This window comes from Ammospiza nelsoni, chromosome 6, assembly GCF_027579445.1.
Source record: "Ammospiza nelsoni isolate bAmmNel1 chromosome 6, bAmmNel1.pri, whole genome shotgun sequence".
Classification (NCBI taxonomy): domain Eukaryota; kingdom Metazoa; phylum Chordata; class Aves; order Passeriformes; family Passerellidae; genus Ammospiza; species Ammospiza nelsoni.
Genome location: NC_080638.1, coordinates 48,925,227 through 48,949,289, shown reverse-complemented (window position 1 = coordinate 48,949,289; position 24,063 = coordinate 48,925,227). Strand labels below are relative to the sequence as shown.

Here is a 24,063-nt window from a genome sequence, read left to right as displayed (position 1 = left end):
CCTAAATAGGAGTTAATTGGTTGACCTATGGCTTATAAATACACCATAAAATCCCCACATTTATTATAGGTGAAATTATAGTCTTCATGTTTTCGAAGAAGTTGGGTTTTTTATTGCCTAAGGAAGTTGGTCTTTACAGGACAATGGAAATTAAAATTTAATTAATTATGGATCTGAGGAACTCTTCTGCCCAGTTATAACATCACTAAAAGTGTTTTAAAGTATGCGTTTACTTCATGGTCTCTGCTTCTGCTCATGTGCTGCTGTGTGAATGTGTGCTATTCACATAGGTCTTTTAAACTTATTGCTTCAGTTTCCTGTATTAATGGCAGGTCACTTCCAGAATACTTTAATAGACATTTTAAAACAACCAGCCTATCTCATTGAACAACACTGAACTGACAACAATTTTAGGTAATGCAGTAGCAGTTAAGATCCATTTCAGGACATTGTACTCATATGTTGCATGTCTGGTTCAATTTTAAAATGAAATTCAATGATAAAACTGTGCCCGTAGCACAGTTTTTAGAATAGACCCAGAAGCTCTGTACACCTGCCACCATTTGTGTTACCAAAAATGTCATGTCTACTGACAGGTCATGACTGGTATTTGAGCAACTGTTTTTACCAGGAAACTTGTTATTAAACTGCATTGTAAATTGTCTGGAATCACTTAACAGAACATGCAGGAAGGTGGTTTCAGTGCTGAAACAAAGGATTGATGTTTCTATCAAATACTGCATCATTGAGATACATTTCCTGTCCCTCAGGTGTTCTGTCAGACATAGCAGCAAAAACATAGTTTTAAGTGTCAAGTTTGATTAGGTTACACAAGCATTGCTTCTTGCTCAGTGGGAAGCTGCCTTTTCTGTAGGATATAAAGCCAGCCCTGCTGTCCTCTCAGGTTTCCCTAACTGAGGGTATTGCTGGGCAAATTCTGAAGAGGGTCCAGACCCTTAACAAAGCTCTGCACTGGACCTACTTGCCAGAGTAAACTTGGAAATGGTATGGAAAGGATCAACATTATGCCAGAGAGTTTGTAACTTAGGGAAAAACTTGGACTCAGCAACAAACCTAAAATTATATATACTTGGAAGGAAAAAGCAGCAAATCTGAAAGGCAATTGTATTTCTCATTGGAAAAATACTTTTATTGCAAGAGTCTCTGTTTCTCTTTATGCTAATCTCCTTCTGCTGTCACTTAAAATGTTGTCATGGAGAAAACCTTTTTTTATAACCTTTTTATGATCAATGGAGGGCAAGGACACTCCAAGAAACAAACTATTAAAAGAAGCCTTTCAAAGGACCTAAGGAAATGACTTAATTGCTTTTTTTCTCTCCTTCATTTTTTCTCTTTTCAGGCTATGAGGGTGTTTCTGAATTTTTCACAGATCTGCTGAACCACATAGCTGCTGTCCTGCAGGGTCAGGTACCTGAGGTGACCCAGCTAAACCACAGCAAGCTCCTGGCAGAGCAGAGCGGTGGGATCATGGACGAGCGGATATGCTGTGCTAGCACAGGCTGTCTCAGCGTCATGGGAAAAGACTCCTGGATTGTGGAGAGCGAGAGCAACAGCTCAGTAAAACTGCAACACCAGAGACTAGGCTGCAACTCAGCAGTGTCCCCCAGCTTCCAGCAGCACTGCGTCGCTACGTTGGCAACAAAAGCTTCTTCTCAATAACTTGCCGATGCCATGGACTGAGAAAAAGCCCCAGGGATACAGATTGTGGTCCCAGAAACAGATCAGGCTTTAACAATACAATTGACAAAAAAATAGGGGGGAAAACCCAACATAAAACACAACACAAAAAAGCAAAATAAAAAAACTTTCAATTTGATTTAACCTAATTTGCTGATGAAACGGATTGAAAGGGGAAGCGTGAGAAAGAGATCCAAATCCATTTCGTCAGATTCCAGTTGCAAATCTGTAGTGAGTTTACACACACACGTGTTTTAACACTAGTCCTTTCATTGTGGGAGGGTTGCTCTTTCATTTCTATTATTCTTTGTAATCACTGGTGACCAGCATTTTAAAATCGGACCTCATGCTATCAAGAAGATAATAATATTGAAATGCAGTGTCTGAATGTAACAGTGCTAGAGATTTTTGCCTAAAAACTTCCTGTTCCTCTTTTTTCCACATACGCCATTGCATAAGAAAGCTAAAACAACTTCAGTATCACTAAACCAAATCTCTTGAAACGTTGACCAGTCATGATGTTGGCAGGTAGCTTGCTGTGAAGCCACTGCACTTTGAGTAGGACAGAGCAGCCTGCGTATTCAGGGCACAGAACCAAGGTGACCACCCCTGTCCCAGCTTTGCAGTTCTCCCCCCAGGCCTCAGTGCTTCACTCAGATCAGCTTCCAACCACGCTTGCAAACAGCAACATCTTTTACCCTGAGAGGGTGCCACTATTTAGGTGGAGTCATTTAGTAGATTAAATAACATGCTTTCAATTGTCTGCTAGTGCTGAAATCTTAGAAGAGTTAAGGAAGCAGCTCATCTCTTCACAGGGAGTTTAATTCTCCCTCCATTGCACTTGTGAGGACTCTGGGACAGCTCTGGGAAAAGGCTGGCAGAGCTGTGCTTTTTCCTTGGAGCAGCACACCTGATCTGTGTATACTGAGAGGTAACACAGTCACTGCCTTCCACAGATCCATGTTGTTGTACATTTTTTTCTAAAATATAAACAAAATTGTGTACCTTCATATAAGGTAGAAGTACAGAACCCTCTAGCTTGGAGACCCCATTACTTTGTAGCAAGCTGCCAGGCGAGGCCATATGGTAATTTCCAACAGTGCTGTATCCTATTTGTAAACTATAGCACAGCCAATTTGTATCTCTTGAGATATCTTCTAGTATGGCAGCATCTTCTGCTGTTGAGAATTCTTGCAACTTTTGCTAGTTCTGAACACTATATTAGAAATATCCAAGTGCTAAGAACAGAAACACTATTTTGGTAGAAGTGGCCTTCTCTTCCCCTTATTAGCCCTAAAATACATTTAAGAAGGGTGGTGTTAAAAAAAAATTCCTTAGTTAAGCTCCTAGCTTGAAAATATAGGAATTTCTGTCTTTTGTATAGCACGTGTTCATAAAGCATCTGTCACTGCAGCATTTAATGCCAGTTTGGTTAGTATCATGTGTTAGATGGCTACTCAGAAGGAAAGGGTCTAGAACTTAAAGCCCAGATAGATCATGGACAGAGGATCAACTCTGTAAAAGTTGTCACCACCCTGTCTGATGGTACCAGTCCTAGAGGGAAAAAATTTTTGAAGAGTGTTATGTAGCAGTTCTTTTATGTAAACAAAGCTTTTCCCATAGGAGAGATTGGTCTTCTTCCAAAATGCCATTCTTGGGAATTTCCTGTAGCCAGGATTGAATTTTTCAGGATGATTTACACAACAGAAGATGATTCCACCTCTAGAGGGATTACTAACTTTAAAATACTTCTATAGGGACTGGAAGAACCTTATGGGTGTGGTATCAGTCAGATGCCAGGGTGCTCATAAGCACAGCCAACTTCCTCAAGTGTTGCAGATCAGTTCTGAGCTGGGCACGCTTCACAACCCTTGTATGCTTTGAGGCTGCTGGATCCCGTGTTGTGTGCAGCTTGCAGGTCTTGGATGGCTGTGGTGTGAGTGAGTCAGATGTACATAGGTAAGGGTTTATAAAAGTATTCATGGTAGAGACCAAACCTTTTGTAAAGCCATGACTAAAATGAAATTGACATCTGCAGTTCGGGGTTTGTTTTTGTTTGTTTAAAATAAAAAGTGTTTTTATGTTACATGTGTAACAAAAGATGCCCTCAGGAAGGAACTTGCCAGTGCATATTTTTGTATGGTACTTTCTTGTAACCAGCTGGTAGAGTGTTTGTAGATTTGCCTGTTGCTCTCTTTATTACAATGGCTTGGGCTTTTTTTGGTTTTTTGGGTTTTGTTTCTTTATCGGGTGGTGGGGATGGAGCAATGATGTTAGAACTGGGTTACTAACTCAAGACCTTTCAAACTAAGTATGTTTACATGAATCTGAGTGTTGGATCCAATGGAAATGTCTGTATGCTGTTTCCTAGTTAGAACATCAAATAAGAATTTTATTTTCCTGGCTGCCTTCTGAATTTTGGTTGGCCTATTTTGCACTGCTTTTTTTCTCCAAAATAAACTACTGAAATATAATTGTGCATTTTAAACTTGTTTACAAAAGATTGTTAGAAGTTTATTTTGTAATTCTCTGAATGCTTGCAGAAATACTATATTTAAATATTACTCCAGACCTTGGCAGTAACTAGAAAACAAGTTTAGGTCATTGGTGTGATCAGTGACATTTTTTCCCATAGTCTGTAATTTATTTTTTATTTATCGAATGTATCGGTATCACTTTAATTTACCAGGTGCAGTTATGCAGGTACCTGTTGTGATGTGGCATTACAATAGAGTTTGGACATAAATTACCATGCATTTGCTGTACTACTATATTTCCTTGCAGAAATTAAGGTAATGGCTTGTGTACTAGAATGTTGCTAAATCACAGGGGCAAATTGGGAGACCAATTTGTAAAAGCCAAAACTGTAAATTACTGAGTATCCAGACATACAATTATGTTCTTGCAAAACATTTGAGCATGAGTATGTTATTAAGCTTGTGCTAAAGTGCTTTTCTGAATTGCTGCCTCATTTGGTAAATTCAGGATAGTTTTGATTTAATATAAGCTTCACGGTAAGTTTGTTAATATTCTGTAGTCTTGTCTTTCTTTGTAAAAGTAGGAGTGTAGTAACATTAGATCATACCAGAATGCCCTTGCTCTTAAAATTGCAGACAATCTGAGGAGATTTTCCATAATGTCTGTTTGAATTCTTTTTATTGTGGGTTAGAAAAAGGTTCTCCTGTCTTTTCTGAGGCATAGTTTTTACTGCTGTGCTGATGAGAACAATTGTATCAAAATTACATGGTCACCAGTTAGCTTTTTAGGGATTTATTACTGTTCTGCTTCACTGTTTGAAATCCACAAAAATACCATTAACTTGACTGGAATTTCTCCAGGTTTTGTGTCAGCATGGTGGAGATGAGACTTTGGTTTCCACTGTAATTACATAATTAGCTTCAACAGGTGAAGATCATCCCATGTTGAGGAGTACTTGAGTGGTATTACTGCTGCCTGTGATGTAAAGTCACCCTCTTCCCCCTCTACCTGACTTGGCCACGTTGTGCCTGACTTTGTAGCCTGTGCCAGAACATCCTGATCATTATGTGAAAGCCAACTGCAGAAATGCAACCAAGCCATCAGCATCAGTGCTAGCTCTTGTGGTTTGTGTAATGCAGAACCACTGGGCCAGTGATGTTTTGCCTTTGGTTGAAGTGTCTGGCTGTACAACCTTTGTGCTGAGGAGCTGATAACTGGGCTGGTTGGTAGGTAGGATAAATCCATTATTACTATTCAGACTGTTGTAATGTTAAAGTTTAAACATCTCCCACATCTCCCTCCAATGTGGGAATGTGTCTGCAGCAGGTTGCACAGACAGAAGTCTACCAGTTGAATTTGTTCTCATGGTAGATGATCACAAGCTAAGAACCCAACCCAGGGGCATCAGGAGATAATGAGAATTGCTCAAGATAAAGCCTCAAGTTTTCTAGATGAATTGCGGGCAGTATCCAGCCAGGGAACAACCAGGTGGAGTAGTAGTTGGATAATAGAGGCAGAACACAGTCCAAAAGCAACAGAATAAATGGGGCCAGAGGTGTTACCTGGCAAAAAAAGAGCGAAACAGGAAAAATGCTCTTGTTTTCATCCAGTTAAAAAAATCCAGACTTCTCAGTTCTTAGACTAACACTGATTTCCTCAAGTCTTTGCATGGCAGCAGTGACAAGTGATTCAGGCTTTTCCACACACTAGCTTGTAGCCTTGCCTTCCACAGCTGTGCAGAAAATCTTGGATTTTGTTTTTTTTTAGTGAACAGAGTCTGAATTTGTAGCAGTCTCCCCAGGCACACACTTGCGGGAGTTCACTTGCATTACTCTGCTAATTTTTTCCCCCCTCTCCTTTTTAGCAAGAGATGTATTGATTTCTGTATTCAGTATACAATTACTTTATGGTGTGTGTTTTGTAATTAGGAATATGTGAAAATGCTTTGTGGAGATTAAAATATTTCCTTTAATATAATCTCCTCTTGCTTTCATAGAAAAATGGACATGCCATTGCAGATCACATTGCTAATTTCATTTGTAATATTGCTTTAATATCTATTTCAGAGGAATGTAACCTCCAGAAAAGTACTTTCCACATCTTTACTACCTTTCCTTTCACTGTTCACCCTATGTGGATCCAGGCCATCAATACTTGAGCTTTTGACTGGATGGGTTTCATGGATTCTGTCACATTTACATGGCCACAAAAGTTACTTCAGATGGTTGAAGTTTGGGAGGATCCAGACATAAATGGAGATGTTGGAGTGATTCCTCAGCAACACAAGCACAGTAGCATTTGTAGCAAGCAAAGGAAATTTGTTTTGCTCTTGTGTGTGCAGGTGGCTCTTGAGGTCTGGTCCACCTTGCTCTTGGGGCAGCTTTCCTGTGGAAATAACAAAATCCATTGAGATAAAAACATTCTTTATCTGTGATGCAGAAGAAGGGCAAGGAGAGTGGGGCTTGGGAGTAAAATCCTGGCCAGTGGACATCATGATACCAGTTGTCCAGAATTTCACTCTGGTTTTTAATAGCAATCTGGGGTGATGTTTTCTTCCTCTCCATCATTCTTACCCTGAATCCACTGGGGCTGATGATAGCAAATGCCTGTGGCCCACAAACTCATTAGCAGGTGACCTTACCCAACATGTCATGAGTTTCCAGAGGGCTCCTGATGTGTTGGGAAGTTTTTGTTGATGGCCAGGAAATCTCTTGAAACTCCAGAAATAGCTGATACAGCAAATGGAGTTTATGAAAATCAGGTCTTCCTCTTCCAGTATTTTTAAAGAAACCCACATTTTATTTCCTTCTTCATTCTTTACACAGTAGTTTTAGATATAAATTATTTTAACTTCTTTTTTTTGTGTGAAAAGTCATATATACATATATGAAGTTATTAAGTGTTGAGAATATGTTGAGTATAAAATAGTGACTTCTTTGTTTCAGTTGTTAGCAGCCCCTAAAAATGAGTTGTTTATCCTCTTGTAAAGTCAGTGCTGTAAAAAAATATTAAAAAATAAAAGATGTGTTAGATGTATCTTTTATTATTTATTTCTGATTCAGTATTTGATACAGCTTGTGTATACCCTTGTGACAACCACATACTAAAAACACTGTTGTTCTTAAAATGGAGTAAAAACAATTCCTTGGGATCCCAACAGTTGTGAGAGAATTGGCCCTCTGGGAGTGAGTGGTGTTGGATATTGTGCTTCAGTCTCCAGCACTGCCTCCCCCCAGCAGGGCCGAATCTCGGGGACCATTGTGTGCGTGTGCTCGGTTTCGCAAGTCCATTGGTATCTGTGTTCAAATCCAGCTGTACAGTGTTAACAATGTGTCTTGTGATTCGCTTCAGCCTGGTTCATTATAACTTCTGAAACATAATTCCCATTTTGTACTTAAATTTGTATAGAATTATATCAACCCTTAAAAGATCATGGCTTACTGTAAAACCCAAAATATTTGCTATTTGGCATCTTCAGTTGCATGACTGATCAGATCAGACAATGGAGATGGTGTTTTCATCTAACAGCATTCATTTCAATGGTAATATATTAATTTTTTTTGTTTGCCAAGCATCTGTTTTGGACAATTGTTTTGGTTTCAACAGTAAAGCAATATGCAGTAGGTATTGTGGCATTATCTCTGTAATTGTTTTGAAGAGAGGATTGTCCCTTTCCAACACATAATGAAAATAAATGCCTTATAACAAGTTCTAGTTTGCTTCCTCTTTCTGAGTGAGATAGGGCAGTGAGGTGAGCAGCTCATTGGGGGAGGCCTGTGTTCATGGGAATTCAGTGTTCACATCCTTTCCAAGTGCAGCTGTTTTGCAGCCCCTCAGGCCTTGAACACCATCTTTCCAACTGAAGAAAGTCCTTGAGTCCCAAATGTTTGTGATTATTTGAATATCCAATTAAGACAGTATTTATAGTAGCTCCATCAAGTAACAATATTTTTCCTCTTGTTGATTTTGCATCAGGTATGGACAAAAACTTGTTTAACTCCTTTGGACGTAGCTGTGTTTCTGTGGAGGTTGTTTGGTTTCTTGGGTTTGGCGTTGGTTTTTTTGTTTGGTGGGGATTTTTTGGGTTTTTTTGGTGTGGTGGGGGTCTGAGAGTTTCTGTGAACTTCTTGCAAACTCAGGCCTACATATCACAATGAGTTGTATGGGTGCTGCTACTGGCAGAGACTGTGTGACAAAAATAAAAGGGTGAAACTAAGCCATAGAATAGGTCAAGTTGGAGGGCACCCATCAGGATCATCAATTCCAACCCTGGCTCTGCACAAGACACCCCAAGAATCACACCATGTGCTGAGAGTATTGTCCAAATGCTTCTTGAACTCTATCAGACTTGATGCTGACAATTTCCCTGGGGAAGCTGTTCCAGCTATAAATACAGTATATTTACAATAGACAATATTCAGAATAAAAATACAATATTCAAATTAAAATTTAGGTGAAGATCAATATATAAAATGTGATTTCTTCAGGTGGAGTAACTCCCTAATTGACATTTTAGTACGGTTTCTGTGCAACACCTTTAATTTCACTTTGGTTCCTCCATGTTTCCCTGAGGTTAAAGAGAGTGGGATCTCCTCAGGGCAGGGTTGAAAGACACAACTTGCTCCAGTGCACTTTCCCCAGCCAGGCTCTTGTATGGATTGTGCCCTGTGCCAGGGCAGTTTTTGGGCCGTGCCTTGGCCTCAACACCTCCTCTTGCCACTGAGTGCCTGCCCAGGGCTGGGGATGAGGGCAGTGCCCACTCAGCAGCTCCTGCTCCTCCCTGGGAAGCTCATCCTGTGGGTGAGGTACAGCTCTGGGACCCCTTGCACCAGGGAACCCCACACACACCCCTCTGTAATGCACTCCACAGGCCAACAGCACTGAGGGGTTTTCCATTATAAAGAAATAAGCTGAGTTCAAAGCCTGGCAGCCATTCCCTGAGCATCTCAGCTGTTCTGTGGGCTGCAGGTAATGGGAGAGAACTCAGCTTCAGATTGGGGGGTCTGGAATACAGCCCTGGCAGTGGGTGGATCTTTCCCTCTCCTGTCAATGCACATAGAACATCTAAAATATGATCTGTGCTCAGAGATTTTGGCGCCAGCTTCTGTAACCCAGGCACCCCTTGGTCCGCCAGCTGCCCTGTGGTCTGAAGCCCAAAGGATGGAAAGGTTCTGCCTGTAAGCACAGTGCCAGCTGGTCACCATGGCTCCTGTGAGCCAGGGCACAGGAGGGACATCTCCTCGGGATGGCCTTCACCTCTGGGGAGCACAGACTGGTAGTTCTCCTGACTGGCCTATTTGTTACTCCTTTCTAATCTACTCATGTGTTGCCCACATGGCTTGACTTGGTCAAGTAGTGCCAGTGTTTAAACATCTAACTGTGTTCTCTCTGTGTTCATCGATCACTGAAGCACCCAGGATTCCCAGTGCCAGGGGGGTGAGCAGTGTGGCACCAGGAGCCCCCGGGTGGGTGGGCAGGGAGAGCCCCACGGTGCTCGGGACCACAGGGAAGTGTCCCCAGTGCCAGGCCCCGGAGGGCAGCAACACTGGAGCCCGGGTAAGGAGGGAAGTGCCATCATAGTGTGGCTGTGGTGAGGGGAGCCCTCTGAGCCGGGGTAAGGAGGGAAGTGCCATCATAGTGTGGCTGTGGTGAGGGGAGCCCTCTGTCCCCCCCTTCTTTGCAGGACTGTCCAGGCCCTGCAGCGTGCTGACAACTGACACTGAAGCTGCCAAAACAAAGGAAGGAACCCACTGCAGTTTTATTTTTCCTTAGATAAATTTTTTATATAGAATATATTACAGTCAGAGTTCTCAGCTTTTAATCAAAAGATAACAAGTTATTGCAGTTTTTACCCAGTGAAACTACCGGTGAAAGAACTTTCTAGAAAGCTGTCCTGTCTTTTAAAAAAAAGAGGGAGAAAACCCCACCCAGACAGAAAATACACATGTAGGTCGCACTTTGCACCCACGGGCGCCCTGCCGGGCGTGTGGACATCATGTGGAGAGGGCAGCGTGAGGTGAGGCAGCGGCGATGGGCACAACACTATGGCGAGGGAGGCAGGCCTGGGGCTAGCGGGGTCGGTTCCTAGGCACGGTGCTTCTGCTCGGTTTAACTGCTCTTAGATCGGGAAACGAACGCGCGGTGGGAGGCGGGGAAGGAGGAGGGAGGAAGGTGGCGGCGCTGCTGTCGAGGGGGGCGCCGGGGCCCTCAGCCTCGCCTCAGCTCGTGCAGCTTGTGGGCGACGCGCTCCAGCTCCGCCTCGATGGCCGCCAGGCTCTCCAGCTCCTGGTCCTGCAACAAAAGCCCAGGACTGTCAGCGGCCACAGGCGGGCAGCCCTCGCCCCCAGAGATACAGAGAGCAAGCACAGCCTTGTCCTGCCCCATCCCTTCAGCCTGCATTTGTCTCTCTGGACAGACCAGTGTGCACAGCACTGGTTACTTCTGCCCTAATGTTTAATCACTACTGCTAGCGATGCAGCTGCCATCCTTCCCCCGTACCCTGCCGGGCAGGGCAGCCCCCAACGGGGCTGTGCCCCCAGAACGTGGGGTCGGAGGGAGATGGTTGCTGCAAGGGAGCCAGGGCAGGCTCTGGCAAGCAGCACTGGGTGCCAGCGCTGGGTCAGTGCCGTCAGACCGGGATGGGCACGGCTGCCTGCCACCTTCGGGAACTGCAGCATGGGCCCTGCCCTCTCCCCACCCTGCCCTGGGTCTTGGCTTGCACCTCCACTAGCAGAAGATACTTTTCCCGGGAAAATTGTGACTGAGGAAGCCATCAGTTCAAAGGCTCAAGCTGCCCATTACTTGGTGTTTTTTCTATACCACTTCTTGTGTATCTATGCTGTCACCTGTAGCTGCTTTATTTAGAGCAGGTAATCATGCCTGACTGCATGGCTTTGCCTGAGCTCAGGTCGTATCCAGCTGGCCCTGCCCTGCTGCCAGCCCCAGCCCTGCCTGTCCCTCACAGCTGTGGCCACCTGGGCTCTCTGCAGACCATGCACTCAGCATAGCAGCAGGCTCTGTGTGAGCAAACTTGGTGCTGTACCTTTTCCCATTGGCACAGCCGAGGTGACAGTGTGGGGTGGGCAAAGCCTCCCTGTTGCCTTGAGCAGCTGCAAATCACAGGTTGACCCTGAGCCACTGCACTGCATATGGCTGGTGTGAGAAAAGTAAAGGAAGTATGGGAAAAGGGGGTTGTTTTCCCTTCCTGAGCTGTTTTCCTGAACAAGGAAAAAAAGTAACCCTGGAAAAAAGTCACTGTGCCCCTCCACTGAGCCCTTGGCTCAGCCCCTGGGAAAGCTCTGGCTACAGTAGGGTGCCAGCAGCTCAGGGTGCCTTCAAACACCCAGGGTACCCAAGCAGCTGTTCCATTTTGTTTCAAGTGAGTCAGGCAGCAGCTGGCTGAGCTCACCTTGCTGGAGAACTTGGGCTGCAACTGGAGCCCCCAGAAGGGGAGTAAAATAGGTTCTGAAATTCTCTACAGCACCCAGAGAGAGAGCTTGGTCACACCCAAACCATTGCCTATGTGCTCTGGCTCGTATCTGCCTGGTCCCACATGCTGAGCCCTGGGAAGTGCAGGGGGACAGCACTCCCAGCCACATCTGAACCCACACTGACCTCACTGGCCAAGCCACACAGCCCCATGGCCCAAAAATGAAGAGCGGGACAGCAGCCAGAGCTTGTGCCTTCCCTCACTGCTGCATGCCTAGCCTTCTTCACTGACTCCCAGAGGCCTTGATCTAGTTTAAAAAGCCAACCAAACAAAAAAGTCTTGCTGCAGCTGTAAACACAGCAGTTTTGCAGCCTCAGCAACCTCCTTTCCAATCCCCATTTGGAGACTGTGTGGCACCCTACAGACAAGGTGCACCCCAGAGCCACTGGCAGGGGCAGGTGGGGAGCAGCCTCCCTGGGGAGAGATGTGGGGTGTGAGCAGCAGTGTGGGAGGCAGATGGGACAGCCCACCCCTCTGCACCCCTGCTTTGGGCTGAGACCTTTGGCTTTGCTTTGAACCAGTACAACTGGAAATGCTCTCATTTTTGGCCAATGGTTTGGCACATAACTGAGGCAAGAGGGGTGTTTTGGAGGCAAGAGAGCCAACTGGCATCACTCACCCGCTGCCCTAGCCCATTCCCAGGCACCTGACCATGGCCTGTCCCAGGCTCACAAAGCACAAGCCATGCCTCACTGCCCAGTTCTCTGTATTATCCCAAATCAGCTGTGCCTGGAGCTGGGCCTCAGCACAAAGGTGAACCCACCAGCAGTTCCTGGCTGCTGGAGATGTGCTATTACCTAACATCAATCAAGGTATCAGGGAAGGAGGTCTTTGACTCTGGAAGCCTGGCTCAGTTGTAGTTCTGTATCTGTCCACCATTTCCACTCCAATACCTCAGGTTTCTCACCACAGCTGCACCCCTGATTTACCTCTGTGGGAGATCTGACAATACTCACTCCATCCCTGAGACAGGGAAAGCATTCCTTTTAACTTGGAAGGGCTTTGGGACACAAGAACTACCCCTAGGCTCCAGTTATAGCCCTGGTCACTGTGTCTGGCCAGTGCAGAAGTGCTGTCACTGCAGACATGACTCTGGGGGTCAGGGAATGCTTTTGCACTAGTCATGAAAACAAGGACAAAAATCAAAGGCACAGCAGGTGCAAACTTCAATAATACCTGAGGCTGAATGACTGGAAGTTCACTAAGCATCAACTTAATGCCTCAGAGCACCACTGCTGGCTATGTTTATGCCAGTATACCATCCACATCTCCAAGAGTACTTTGGATAACTGGGTGGGATTTATTCCTAAGCCTGTGTACACCAACCTCTGTTCTCCTGTTAGCGCTGCCTTCCTCATCCTTCTTCTCTTCAGGCATGGGAGCAAGTGGAAAGCCTCCTTCACTGCTGTCTTCCTTCGAGTGATGCTTCCATGACCTTCTCACATCTTCCTCTGGGCTGCTGAAGGCATACTTGCGGGACCTAAATGTCTTTTTCATGGACCTGTCTGCATCTTCCTCACTGTCATTTTCCTCCATGCGCTTCTTTGCTGTCAGCTGCTTGGCCAGCTCATCCATTTTGTTCCACCTCTTGGTGTCTTCCCACTCCCTGGAGGATTCCTCCTCCATCTCATCACTTTTGGCATTCCTGGGCTGAAAGGTGTCCTCTTCTCCCTGCACCTCCTCATCCTCCAGGCGATGCCTTCCTCCTCTCAGTGCCCGGGGCTGCTCTTCCTCCTCCTCTTCCTCCTCCTCTTCAGAGCTCTGCACATCTTTCCCAAATCCCAGGTCATCATCGTTATCTGAAAGAGCATTAAACAAAGCAGTGAACACAACTGTTAACCTGTTCAAGGTCCACCTTTGAACTGAGCCTTCAGTGGTGATGCCAGGTTTCTTGACTTAGGCTGCTTTCCCAAGATTCTGGAAATACCCACTCTCACACTGCCATGTCAGTAATGGGGCATGAAAGCAGCAGTCAAAAGCCCTGTGGGAAGCTCAGGGCAGATGAATGAGTTGTCCCCAGGATCTATGAGAGCTGAGAAGTAAGGCAGCTGCAGGGCCTGTGTTACCTGCTGTGCATGGGCCTGTGTGTCAGATGTGTCAGATGTTTGTGGTGGGGTCTGGGTGGCTGCTGGCCGGTGTGTTTCTGTAAACCCAGTAAGCACCTGCCCCAACTCTTGGCTTTGAAGCCTCTCACCCATGTGCCTCAGTGCCCTCAGCTCAGCCCAGGAAGGTATGAGTGCAGTCTGGGATACGTACTGTCACCTCCCTGCATCTCCTCAGCCTCCTCATCCTCCTCAGCCAAATCGAGTGACCTCTCTGCTTCAGTAGGGTCCTCCTCTGCAGCTTCATCTCCATCATCCTCCCGCTCCACACGCTCCCCTGCTCCCTCCTTGCTGTGCTCCTGACCCTGCCTGGAGGGCTCTTCTCCCTCGTCCTCAAGCTCCAGGCTGTCCCTGGAGCCTCTGGGCTCCTCCTCTTCATCTCTTTGCTGCTGCTGCTCGTCCTCACTGAAATTTTTGCCAATGTGGTTGTTCAAAACTTTGTTTTGATGGGTATCCTCTGTATCCCTGATGTCATTGCTCTCAGCTTCCTCCTGATCCTCTTTCTCATCAGGGTTGGTATCCCATGGCCTGGGTTCCCTCTCCTCCAGGCTTTTTTCCTCCTCTCTTGAGTCTTCATTTTGCTGGGGCTTCTGTGCTGCCAGCTCAGTCAGGGACCCTGTGGGCTGCTCCTCTTCAGGGTACTCCCCTGCAGCATCTACAGAGGGGAAACAAGACACACCTCTGCTGAGAGCTCATTTTACAACCAGCAAAGGCCAAGCATTTCTCAGGGAGCTTCAGCCCTGCTCAGCAATCTGCTCAGCCAGCCCATGATCCTTTTGCAAGTCACTTCAGCATATGCTTGCATTCAAGCAAGGCAGCGTTCTCTCTGGTGCCTGTGCTCCTGGAGAGACTTGCAAGGCTGAAGTAAAACATATGCTGAAGTGTTTTGCTGCAGCACAGTCCTCATCACCATCTCTTCAGATGCCAGCCACGAATTCACCCTGCATGAAACCAGACTGCATGTAAAATTAAATTATTTAGGAGTGTAATATGGCACTTGCACAGCTCTCCCTGCTCTGAGTGCTGCACTCACATCACATCCTTATTTCTCCCAGCAGGCTGAGGAGGCAGCCAGCCCTGTTCACAGGGTGCTGGAGGGAGGAGGGGTGTCTCTGCTGCTGCAAAGGAACTACTCAGCAGGAGCTTAATGTGGGCTGAGTATTTGCTCTTGCTAAAGGGAGACTGGCCTCTTTTAACACTATTAGCCAGAGAAAACACTTTGCAAAAAAAAAAGGGAGTTTAAAAGCTAGAGAGATTTGTCAAGGTAAGTGCAGCCCCAAGGAGGGCTGAGGAGTGTGCCAGGATGAAGAGACACAGAGAACTGGTCACATAAGGCTGGTGGCCATCTGTGACACTGTGCTGGTGTCACCAGACTGTCAGTGGGCCTGGTTGGCCCATGTGCCACATTTTATCTTCACTTTGTCTTCCTTGACCTCCATGCTGCCAGAGCAAGAGTTTCAGGTGTGTCTTGGCAGTAGGGAGATGCAGTGCCACCATCCTACCTGTTGGATTTTGGTGGTGCTGGCTGCAGCAGCAGCCCCTGGGGGTGTCACTCCTCATTGCTCTAAGTAGTTTCAGTGTCCTAGCAGTGCTGTGCTACTGTGGGCCAGCCATGTGCCCCAGAGCTGCTTGAGACCCTCTGTGGGCACCCAGCTGCTGCTGGATGAGGAGTCACATCACCCCACATTTGCATTGTATCTTCCTGACAAGGAAAGAGGAAGAGGCCAACCCCTCATTTCTGCTAATCTGTCTGTAGTAAAGCCAGAGAAACACTGGCAAGGGGAAATCCTAGCTGAAGGTGATCTTTCCAAGGTACAGGTGTTTTGTGCAGATGTGTGCACTGTGTGTGTTTGAATTTTCCCTTCAGAGACTCATTACTTAATATCTTAGATGCTTGGAAACAAGGGTGACAGGCAAAAATCCAGATCACCCTTGCCTGTATCACTGACTCTTTCAGTGTGGGATTTCCATGGCTGTGACTTATTTTAAGTGTTATAAGTGAGTGAAAGTGTCAGCAGCACGGTGGAAAAGTCAGTATCACTTTAGTAACTTGACCATCACCAGTTACTATAGCTCAGACACTACGTGTTGTTTGAGCTGGTAAATAAGAACAAAGCAAACACCAGGTTGCTTGTGTGTGTCAGCAGCAGCATCAAAGAAAAGAGAAGCAGATGGACATATCAAGGCTGTTTGGAAGAAGATCCTTGTTTACAGCCTGACCTGGATTTCCCGCGGGTGGAGGCTGACACTGACCTCTCTGCTTGTTCTTGTTGTTCTGACTTTCAAGGACTTCGGAAAGTTCATCTTCAAAGCCGCTATTTTTCTTCTGCTGCTGAGTTCTCTCATTGGCACCTGTGTCAAGTAACAAAAGGTAGGGAAAGGCAGCAGTTCCTTCTGTGTTTCAGAAAGTAGAGTTAGGAAAACAGTTCTGTGCCCCTTATGTTTGCTGTGGGAAAAATCCACCTGGTAGCTGGGAGGAGTGAGGCTGGAGGGTATGTGAATCAACTGCAGTAACAAAATCACAAAAACATCATCTGCAGGAAAGAAAATGGTCTCTAAATAGAGATGCAGTGTTGCCAGTAAAACTAATATTGATGGAGATCTAGGGAATAAGAGGTGCTGAACTGCAGCACACTGAGAGCAACAAAAGACTTCATTACCAGAGTGTTGAAAGATAAAAATTGCCTTCTGCCAGATTCTGCCTATGCACCTCTGAGGTGAGCACTGAGAGCTCCTGTATCCTCCAGCCTGGTTGTGGGGGCCCCTCTCCCCTGTGTGCTGGGAGGAAGAAGCAGCATTCATTCCCACTGCAGGGGTAGTCTGGGGCTCCAAGGCCCCATACTTTAGCTCTGGGGTTATGGAGCCTGCTAGAAAAATACAATACCCTGGAGAGAGGTGTCTGAAGGCAGCATGAGCTGGAGCTTAGGCTGCAGCTGTCCTGGCAACCAGCAATGGGATCTGCAAGCAAAACAAGCCCTGTCTAAACCAGCTCATGCCCTGCTTCTGTGCCTTAATGCAAGAGCAAGAGCCAGTGCTGCCAGCCCAGTCCTCTGTAGCCCAGAACTCAATGGTGTGGGCTCTCCAGCCTGAGCAGAACCAGCTGCCTCAGCACAGAGGACACCAAAATTAACACCTTTGCTTTTCCCTTGGTCTACAAGACTGTTCCACCCCCAGTCTCTGTGATCTGTAGGTTGGATCTCACGTTACCCTGGGACTGAGTGGTATGATGGGCTCAGGCAAGAGTGGAGCAAGGTGAATCTCCATGTAACAAGTCCCTTCTTATGGACTCCATGCTGAGTGGCACAGCCTGTCTGTTTTCTGAGTGCTTCTCCTCAAATCCCTGGTGTGCCTGGGCAGCCATATCCCAGCATACTGAAGAAACCATGTCTTGTTTCTTCTGGATCAGCAGAGCATCCATGGAGTCCATCTGCGGTCACTGAGCATCTGGCCCCCCACCATTTGGGTAGTGACTAAAATATGGCTTTGGGAGCTGCATGAGACTCTTTCCCAACTCCGACTTCATGAATTTTTGCTCTCCCTGCAGCCTGGGGACAGCCCTGTTGCAGCCTCACCTGAACAGAGGGGTCTGGACTAGCTCTGAAGTAGCCTTGCCTGGGATCTGCATGTTGGCTCTGGGCAACTGAGTACCCAAGAATGTCCCTTTTTTCCCTCAACACTCCTTGGCACAGCTCCATGGTGCTGCTGTTGCTCCCACATTGACCAGTGCAATTAACCTGCACCTCTCCAAACCAAAGAAATTGGCATTTGAGTTAAGTAAGCCATCAAAAATTACCCATTAGCTCAAGAATATTTTCACTGGGGTCTTTAAGGTGCAAATCTTACTGTTCAGTGAAGCTTCCCTGCTGCCACAACTGGGTTTAGTGCTAGACTCCAGCTGCACAGACAGTGGAAGTTTTCTTGCCTTTCATTCTAGTTTGGGAGCTGGTGATTATTTGTTGAATTAGATTAGAATGTTTTCTTTTAGAGCTCTCCCACCTCAAAATGTCTTGAGACTACATCACCGCCAAGTTACACTGATAGCTATTGAAATTATCAGATACATATTGGAGTTATGATAAACAAAATTCCTGTCCCCACTGACACAATCTCACTGAAAATATTGGAACGACATTTCCTAGGGCATATTTATATGATCTCAAATTAATATAAAATAAAAAAACAAACACAAAACCAACCAAACAATAAAACTCTATAAGGGACTACAACATAAGAAAACAATATTCCCTATAGTTACATTCCCCAGAAAATATACTGGCACTGTACCTTGTGCAGCAATTTCCTGAAGTTCCTTCAGTAAGTTTTGGTGGCGAAGGATAGAAATAATTCTCTCATCTGCAACAGGGGAGACTTAGTACAGAAATAGTCAAAGCAAACCTCCCCCCAACCCCAGAAATGAAACAGAACCCAAATGCCACTCCCTCTTCATTTGCTCTTTTCTTTCCCTTGGTCTGATTTGCTCTCACATTGAACCATGTGATTAAGACAACAGGAAGGTCCTATGAGAACCAGGCAGTTTGATGTCACTCCTGTGGCCACATGCCAGCATGAAGCATGCCTGGGACAAGCAGTGGCTCCATCCCTGCTCCTGGGGCCCAGTACAGCCCAGTGGAAGAGGAAGGTGAACGTGTCAGGGACCCCTTAACAGGGGTCCAGGGGCCAGGGCTCGGTTGGTCAGGGCAGGACCAGCCCTACTTGGCAGATTTCCTTTGCTGATGCCCAGCACTAAGTCTGAGGCAGTACCTCCTCGCAGAGTCTCTAGGCATTCCTCGCTGATCGGCAGGGGGTTTGGCTTAGATAAAGTATCAGAGATGACCTCCACAATGCACTTCATCACCTAGAAAGAGACAAAAATACAAATTAAAGAACTGGTTTTTTTGTCTTTTGTTCCTACTTTTTACCAAGGCTAAAGTACAGCAGGTGATGGCACAGATCTTGCTTTTCTGGTCAAGCTGGAACCGAATGTTCAGTTCTTGTTTTCCCTAGCTCAGGAACAGAAGGTGCCTCCTGCAACTGAGAAGTGAGGAAATAACACGTGACAATGGAAAGAGCTTCTTCCACATGACACTCAATTTAGCTGAGGATTGCATGGCTTCAGACCACACCAGAGTCTGAGCACATCTGGAGAGTAAAGGGCATCTGAATATATACACAGAAAATCCAAAATCATCCCATTTTAAGTCAATATATCTCAACCTCTATCTCATAAAAGGACTCAGTGGGAGGTTGTAGAGAGCAAAAAGTGGTCATAGCTGTTCAATAGATGACCTTGAAATCTTAAAAGTTCTTCTAACCCTGGGAAAGACATCATAGTTAGATTGAAGCCAGGCATGGAAGGTGAGGTGAGGCGAGGCAAACTACTTTCAAACACAGGTGAGAAATACTGCTCTCAGGCCCTGGAAAGGACAAGACACTTTGGAGAAGTGTTTGACCTTGTGCTGTGACTGTTCAAGCCATCTGTTATAGAGTGGAAGAGCTCTACATGATGACAGGTCATCTGAAAGCAAAGAAGCTCTGACACAGCTTCTCAGACAGGATGAGCTCTGGGCCCACCCTTTCCAGCAGCCTGTTTTGTTGGTGTAAAACCAGGAGTGCTATTTATGTAATTTCTCACCTGCACTGAGATTGCAGGCATCCTTGCCATGCCAAGACACACTGCTGGGAGCCCTAGTGTGTGGTCACATAGACCCAAATGATCACACAGGACAAAAACATTCACTACAGTCTGGTGCTGATGGGTAGGGTAGGGATCAGGCTGCTTAGTTCAAAAGGGTGATTTTTTATAATGCAATCTAGAAAAAATGCAGGGTTCACAATTGCCTGTGGGAAAAAAGAGAGGCTAAATTGAAAAAAAGAATACAAGTTAAGCCTTGGAGGCAAAAAATTCACTCACTGAACCTCTTTCTCCTGATGATTGCAGCAGGCAGCCCTGAGAGCCCTGACCTCCCTCACAGTGTACCATTCTCAGGAGAGCAGAGCGCTGTGGCTGCAGTAGAAATTAAACACAAGTCAGCAGTCCCCAGTCATCCACAGTGCTGTTCATTCAAGCAGTTGGATATATTCACTGGACAGCTGGAATGGGCAAATTCTCACCCTGTGTAAGGAGAGAATTCTGCTCTTGCAGATCACAGCCATAAAATGTTGAACTCTACACCTTACACAGTTTGAAGGAATTGCCTAATGGATTAAAAATGCTACAGGAAAGATTAAAAAAAAAAAAAGCAAGGGGATTTCCCTGGTATAATTCTCCTATATCACAAGTGATCCATTAATACTGATTTTAGATGACTTTGAGTTACTCTGTCTTTAAATAGAAAAAACTCCAGAATCTGCTATTTCCCTCTCATGTTTCCCAACCTCTGGACCCACTTATTATAGCAGTATTTGATGCAGCTTCAGAAGTTAAGACTTTCTCAGCATGAGAAGTAGGACTCTGGTTCAATGAAATTTTCTATTCAAGCTTTTTTAAGACTTCTGAGCTGATCTAAGGTCTTTGTCTGAGCACAAAGAGACACATCACTCACCACAGAAATACATTCAGCTCTGTGGAGGAGCTTTGTAAGGTAATGAAATGAGCAGTGCAGTCATCCTACAACACTCTCCTTGTCCTTCTGTTAGAGGAGGTCTTGTAGAATGAGACTTCACAAGGTCATGAAACAACAGCCTGCATCAGGAAATGGAGGAGATCCTTTCCAAATGAATGTAATTAATCCAGTGCGGAAACTCAGACTGGAATTTTGCCATAGCTATCATCTAACCATGAGCATGTAACTAGATCCTTAAGAGCAGCTCACAATGTCCCTTCAGAGAAATCTCCAAAGTGTCGTGCCCTTACAAGGACAGGCTTCTCCACATTTGAGCTCAGCTTTGTCCTTCTAAAATGTATGGTTGTAAGTGAGAAATAATATCCTTCAAGCAGAAGAGTGGGCAAACACCAGAGACATTGTAAATGCTTTGGTCTTGTTCAGCTCCCTATGGAAAGCCCTTGGTGTAAGGAAAGTCTGATGAGCTGTCCAGGAAAGGCCTGCAGGTGCTGACTACCCATTAGACAGCCTTGAGCCACCCACAAATGCTGGTGGCACAGAACAGGGTGTGTAGGAAGAGCTGCAGTGCTTGTTGCTGTATTCATGTGATGATATCCCTGCCCTAATCTGTTCCATGATACCAGGAATTCCTTCCATGAAATGCTGTGTCTCAAAGGATGGTGAAGCCCTAATGGCTTCTTCCAATTGCAGCAAATCCAAAAGAAAGCTGATTTTGCTCTCTGTGTCAGTGTAATACCCAGGGAAGGGGGGCAGTCTTGGGAAAGTCCTTTCTTAGTGGAAGCATTTCCATGGAGTAGCACCAACAGCCACAAAAGTGCCCATTTTTAACACACAGAATATACTGGGGAATAGACCTCACAAGGAGGATCTTATGATTAATGGGTTGTCCCATCAGATGCCCACTCTGGCATGGAAAATTGAAGGGCTAAGTGCCTGTCCCACATCCTCTTCCTCAGCAGCACACAGCCTGAGGAAGGCACCCAGAGTCTCACAGCTCATGGCTCTGTCCCAGCAAGGGCTAAGCAGGCTAAAAGTCTTAACAAAGCAACTGCTCTGCAGCCCAGGCACGTCCCACAGGACATGGGGAGGTGTTGCTCATGGCACATGTCCTGCAGGTAACTGCAGTGGGGCCTGTGGCTGGGACTGGCATCAGTGTGCCCTCCCCTGCTGCTGCCTGGGAAAAAACATTGTGTGGCTAGAGGATTTCATAACACAAAATGGTTCAAGAAGTAAAAAGCAAAAATGCTGGAGTTTCCTTTATGGACATGAATTTCCAAAAAAATTTTCACTTGGGCAGCCGAGAGATCAGCTCATACGAAAGACAGGGAAGGGGGTGGGTCAGAGAGTCGTGTCTGACACAGTTAAACACAGGCTAACCCCCCTGTCCAAGCATTTAGGAGCCAAAAGGGAGTGCACGTTTGTGAAGCGTGGCTATAAATGTTGGAGGGTGTGACACAGATATGTGCACACCAGCATGTAAGGGAGGGCTGGAGAGGTCAGCCAAGTCCTGCACTGCTCATAGCCATCCAGACAGGCTGAGCAGGAGCTGAGGATGGATTAGCAAGCTGAGAGTACCGGTTGCCTATTTTTCCAGAGCATGCATGTTTAAGTAGCACACAAACTCAGATGTATACACCTCCAAACACACACAGTTCCTGAATCACATCTCCCCCCACTCTCCCCTGAGTCACCTCCTGTTGGGAGCTTTGAAAAGCTGAAAGTAGGAGGACTAAGGAGAGTTTTACCCAGCCTCCATCTCCTCTCCAAACAGGCTTGCCTCATCCCCCTGTCACATCCTGAAGGACTTCCTTGCCTGTCCAGAAGTGGATGCACAAAGGCTAAATTCTGTTAGGAAGGGAGCAGAGATGGATCCTGCTTGGGGGATCTCATGCAAATTCCTGGCACTTTCTACAGGGTATTTCAGAGGGAGTGGCCCAAACCCAACCACCTAGGTGGAGGTGAAACATCACATCCTTTCTCTTCATTTGACCCACTACAGGCTCAGCCTTACCTTAGTGTCGCCTTTATTCATGTCATTTGTCACAGGAAGGGAGACAGCTGTAAGGTAAAGGGAGGGGGAAAAAAGGAGAACTTGTTATTCATCTCATCTGGAAGACAAGCAGAGAAACATTATTCTGCTAAAATGGGAGTGGAGAAAAGGGGCAACTCTCTCTGATGGAAGTGGTCCCTGGGTGCAGCAGCTGGATGTGTGCACTGTGCCGGGAAGGGAAGGGGAAGGGGAAGGGGAAGGGGAAGGGGAAGGGGAAGGGGAAGGGGAAGGGAAGGGGAAGGGAAGGGAAGGGAAGGGAAGGGAAGGGAAGGTGAGGTGCCTAGGCTGGCAGGCCTGCGGCGCTCGCAGTGACCTTGCGGCGGCCGCTGTCCGCGGTGCTGAGGGGGCCGGCCCGGCCCTGTCCGCGGTGCTGGCGGCGCGGGCGGAGCGGGGCCGGCGGGCAGCGCTGCCGGGGGCCCGGGGGCACACGGACTCGTCCCAGCCCCACTTACCCGGCATGGCCAGGAGCAGCACGGCGAGCAGTTCTGGCCGGCTCATGGTGCTGGCGGGATGGAGGCAGGGAGAAAGGGGCAGAGGACGAGACTGCCGTGGCGTGGGGGCTCCAGGCGAGGTGCCGGGGGGAGAGCAGCACGGAGCGTGTGTATCTACGCCAGTGCCCTGGCTGAAGATCCCAGATGGGGCACTGCAGCAAGCGGCTCATTTATATATCCCAGCCCTCGGAAATGGCGTCAGGAGGAAGCCACCTCCTCCTCTGCCCCCTCCCCTCGCACACAGGCTTCCCATCAGCCTCCATCGCTCCCCGACCTCCCTGGGTGCCCGTGCAAGGGTGTCCGGCTCTGGTTGCTCCATCTGCTCCCATTGCAGGCGCAGGAAGGCTGGCAGGTGTTTCCAGGACACTGCTTTTCCAGCACCTCACCAGACACTGGCAATCTGCAGCACCTCTGCACATGTGCCCTCTCTCTATGTACCTGGAGCCAAACGTGAGGCACTTCATGTGTCCCGGCCAGCACTGCAATCTGTAGATGGTTTTGCCCTCTCAGGACCCCCTTGTCTTTCCCTGATCATGGAAGTTTAGAACAGGTGCTGAAAATTTTAGATGTCTTTTAAAGACCACCACTCCAGGGAACCATGAAAAGGGCTTGCTAATGGACATGGTAAGTCCCAGCAGTTCTATGAAAAGTTTGTTAGTAGGATATTTTCTGGGGTAATATCAAAGGCCAGTGCATCTGCTGTCCACCAATGACTCTACATGCAAAATTTTAATAGGTTGCTTCTAGTTCTTCAATGCTTTATAACACTCTTTAGTTATACCCTACACTCTAAAGTTGAAGTAACCAAGATTACCTGGCTGCCAGTTTGCATTGACAAGGGGAGAAAGGAAACAACAAATTGTGTAATTCTCTTAGTCACAAGGGTTTCCATGCTTTTGAAAAAAATGGCTGTCTATTCTTTGGGTGGAGCATCTGTCAGGTCAGCCAGCTGGATTCTTTGTTTAAAGTGACTCCAATGCTTCTTTTGGACATTGCTTCTTCAGGAATAGCAGCTCTGCTACTCCATTCAATCCCTCAAGCAATTTCAGAGGTCACAAAATTCAGGGACTTAGACCAGACAACAAAATTCAGAAAAATGCACCATCTTTCTTCCCCACTCTGCCTCACTCTGCTCACTGGGGAGTCCTGCACCCAAGGAATTAGGGAGAATCTAAGAGGTCATCACTTGTCA

General features: G+C 46.6%; 2 protein-coding genes across 4 annotated transcripts in view; one reads left to right on the top strand and one right to left on the bottom strand.

Moving 5' to 3' along the window:
* Positions 1 to 7,884, top strand: part of ITPK1 (inositol-tetrakisphosphate 1-kinase) — a 156,259-nt gene extending 148,375 nt beyond the window's left edge. For all 3 annotated transcript variants that reach the window (XM_059474613.1, XM_059474614.1, XM_059474615.1), the window contains one exon: positions 1,361 to 7,884. In XM_059474613.1, the coding sequence (XP_059330596.1) occupies positions 1,361 to 1,680 (320 nt within the window). In that variant the 3' untranslated portion in view covers positions 1,681 to 7,884. The remainder of the gene's footprint in view (positions 1 to 1,360) is intronic.
* Positions 7,885 to 9,915: 2,031 nt separating this feature from the next.
* Positions 9,916 to 23,015, bottom strand: CHGA (chromogranin A). The gene is made up of 8 exons (XM_059475381.1): positions 22,833 to 23,015; positions 22,342 to 22,388; positions 18,529 to 18,622; positions 18,052 to 18,120; positions 16,021 to 16,119; positions 13,922 to 14,422; positions 12,992 to 13,464; positions 9,916 to 10,467 (listed from the first exon to the last, which is right to left on the bottom strand). The coding sequence occupies exons 1-8, from the start codon at positions 22,876 to 22,878 to the stop codon at positions 10,384 to 10,386; spliced, it is 1,413 nt and encodes a 470-aa protein (XP_059331364.1). The 5' UTR covers positions 22,879 to 23,015; the 3' UTR covers positions 9,916 to 10,383.
* Between the last annotated feature and the right edge of the window lie 1,048 nt (positions 23,016 to 24,063).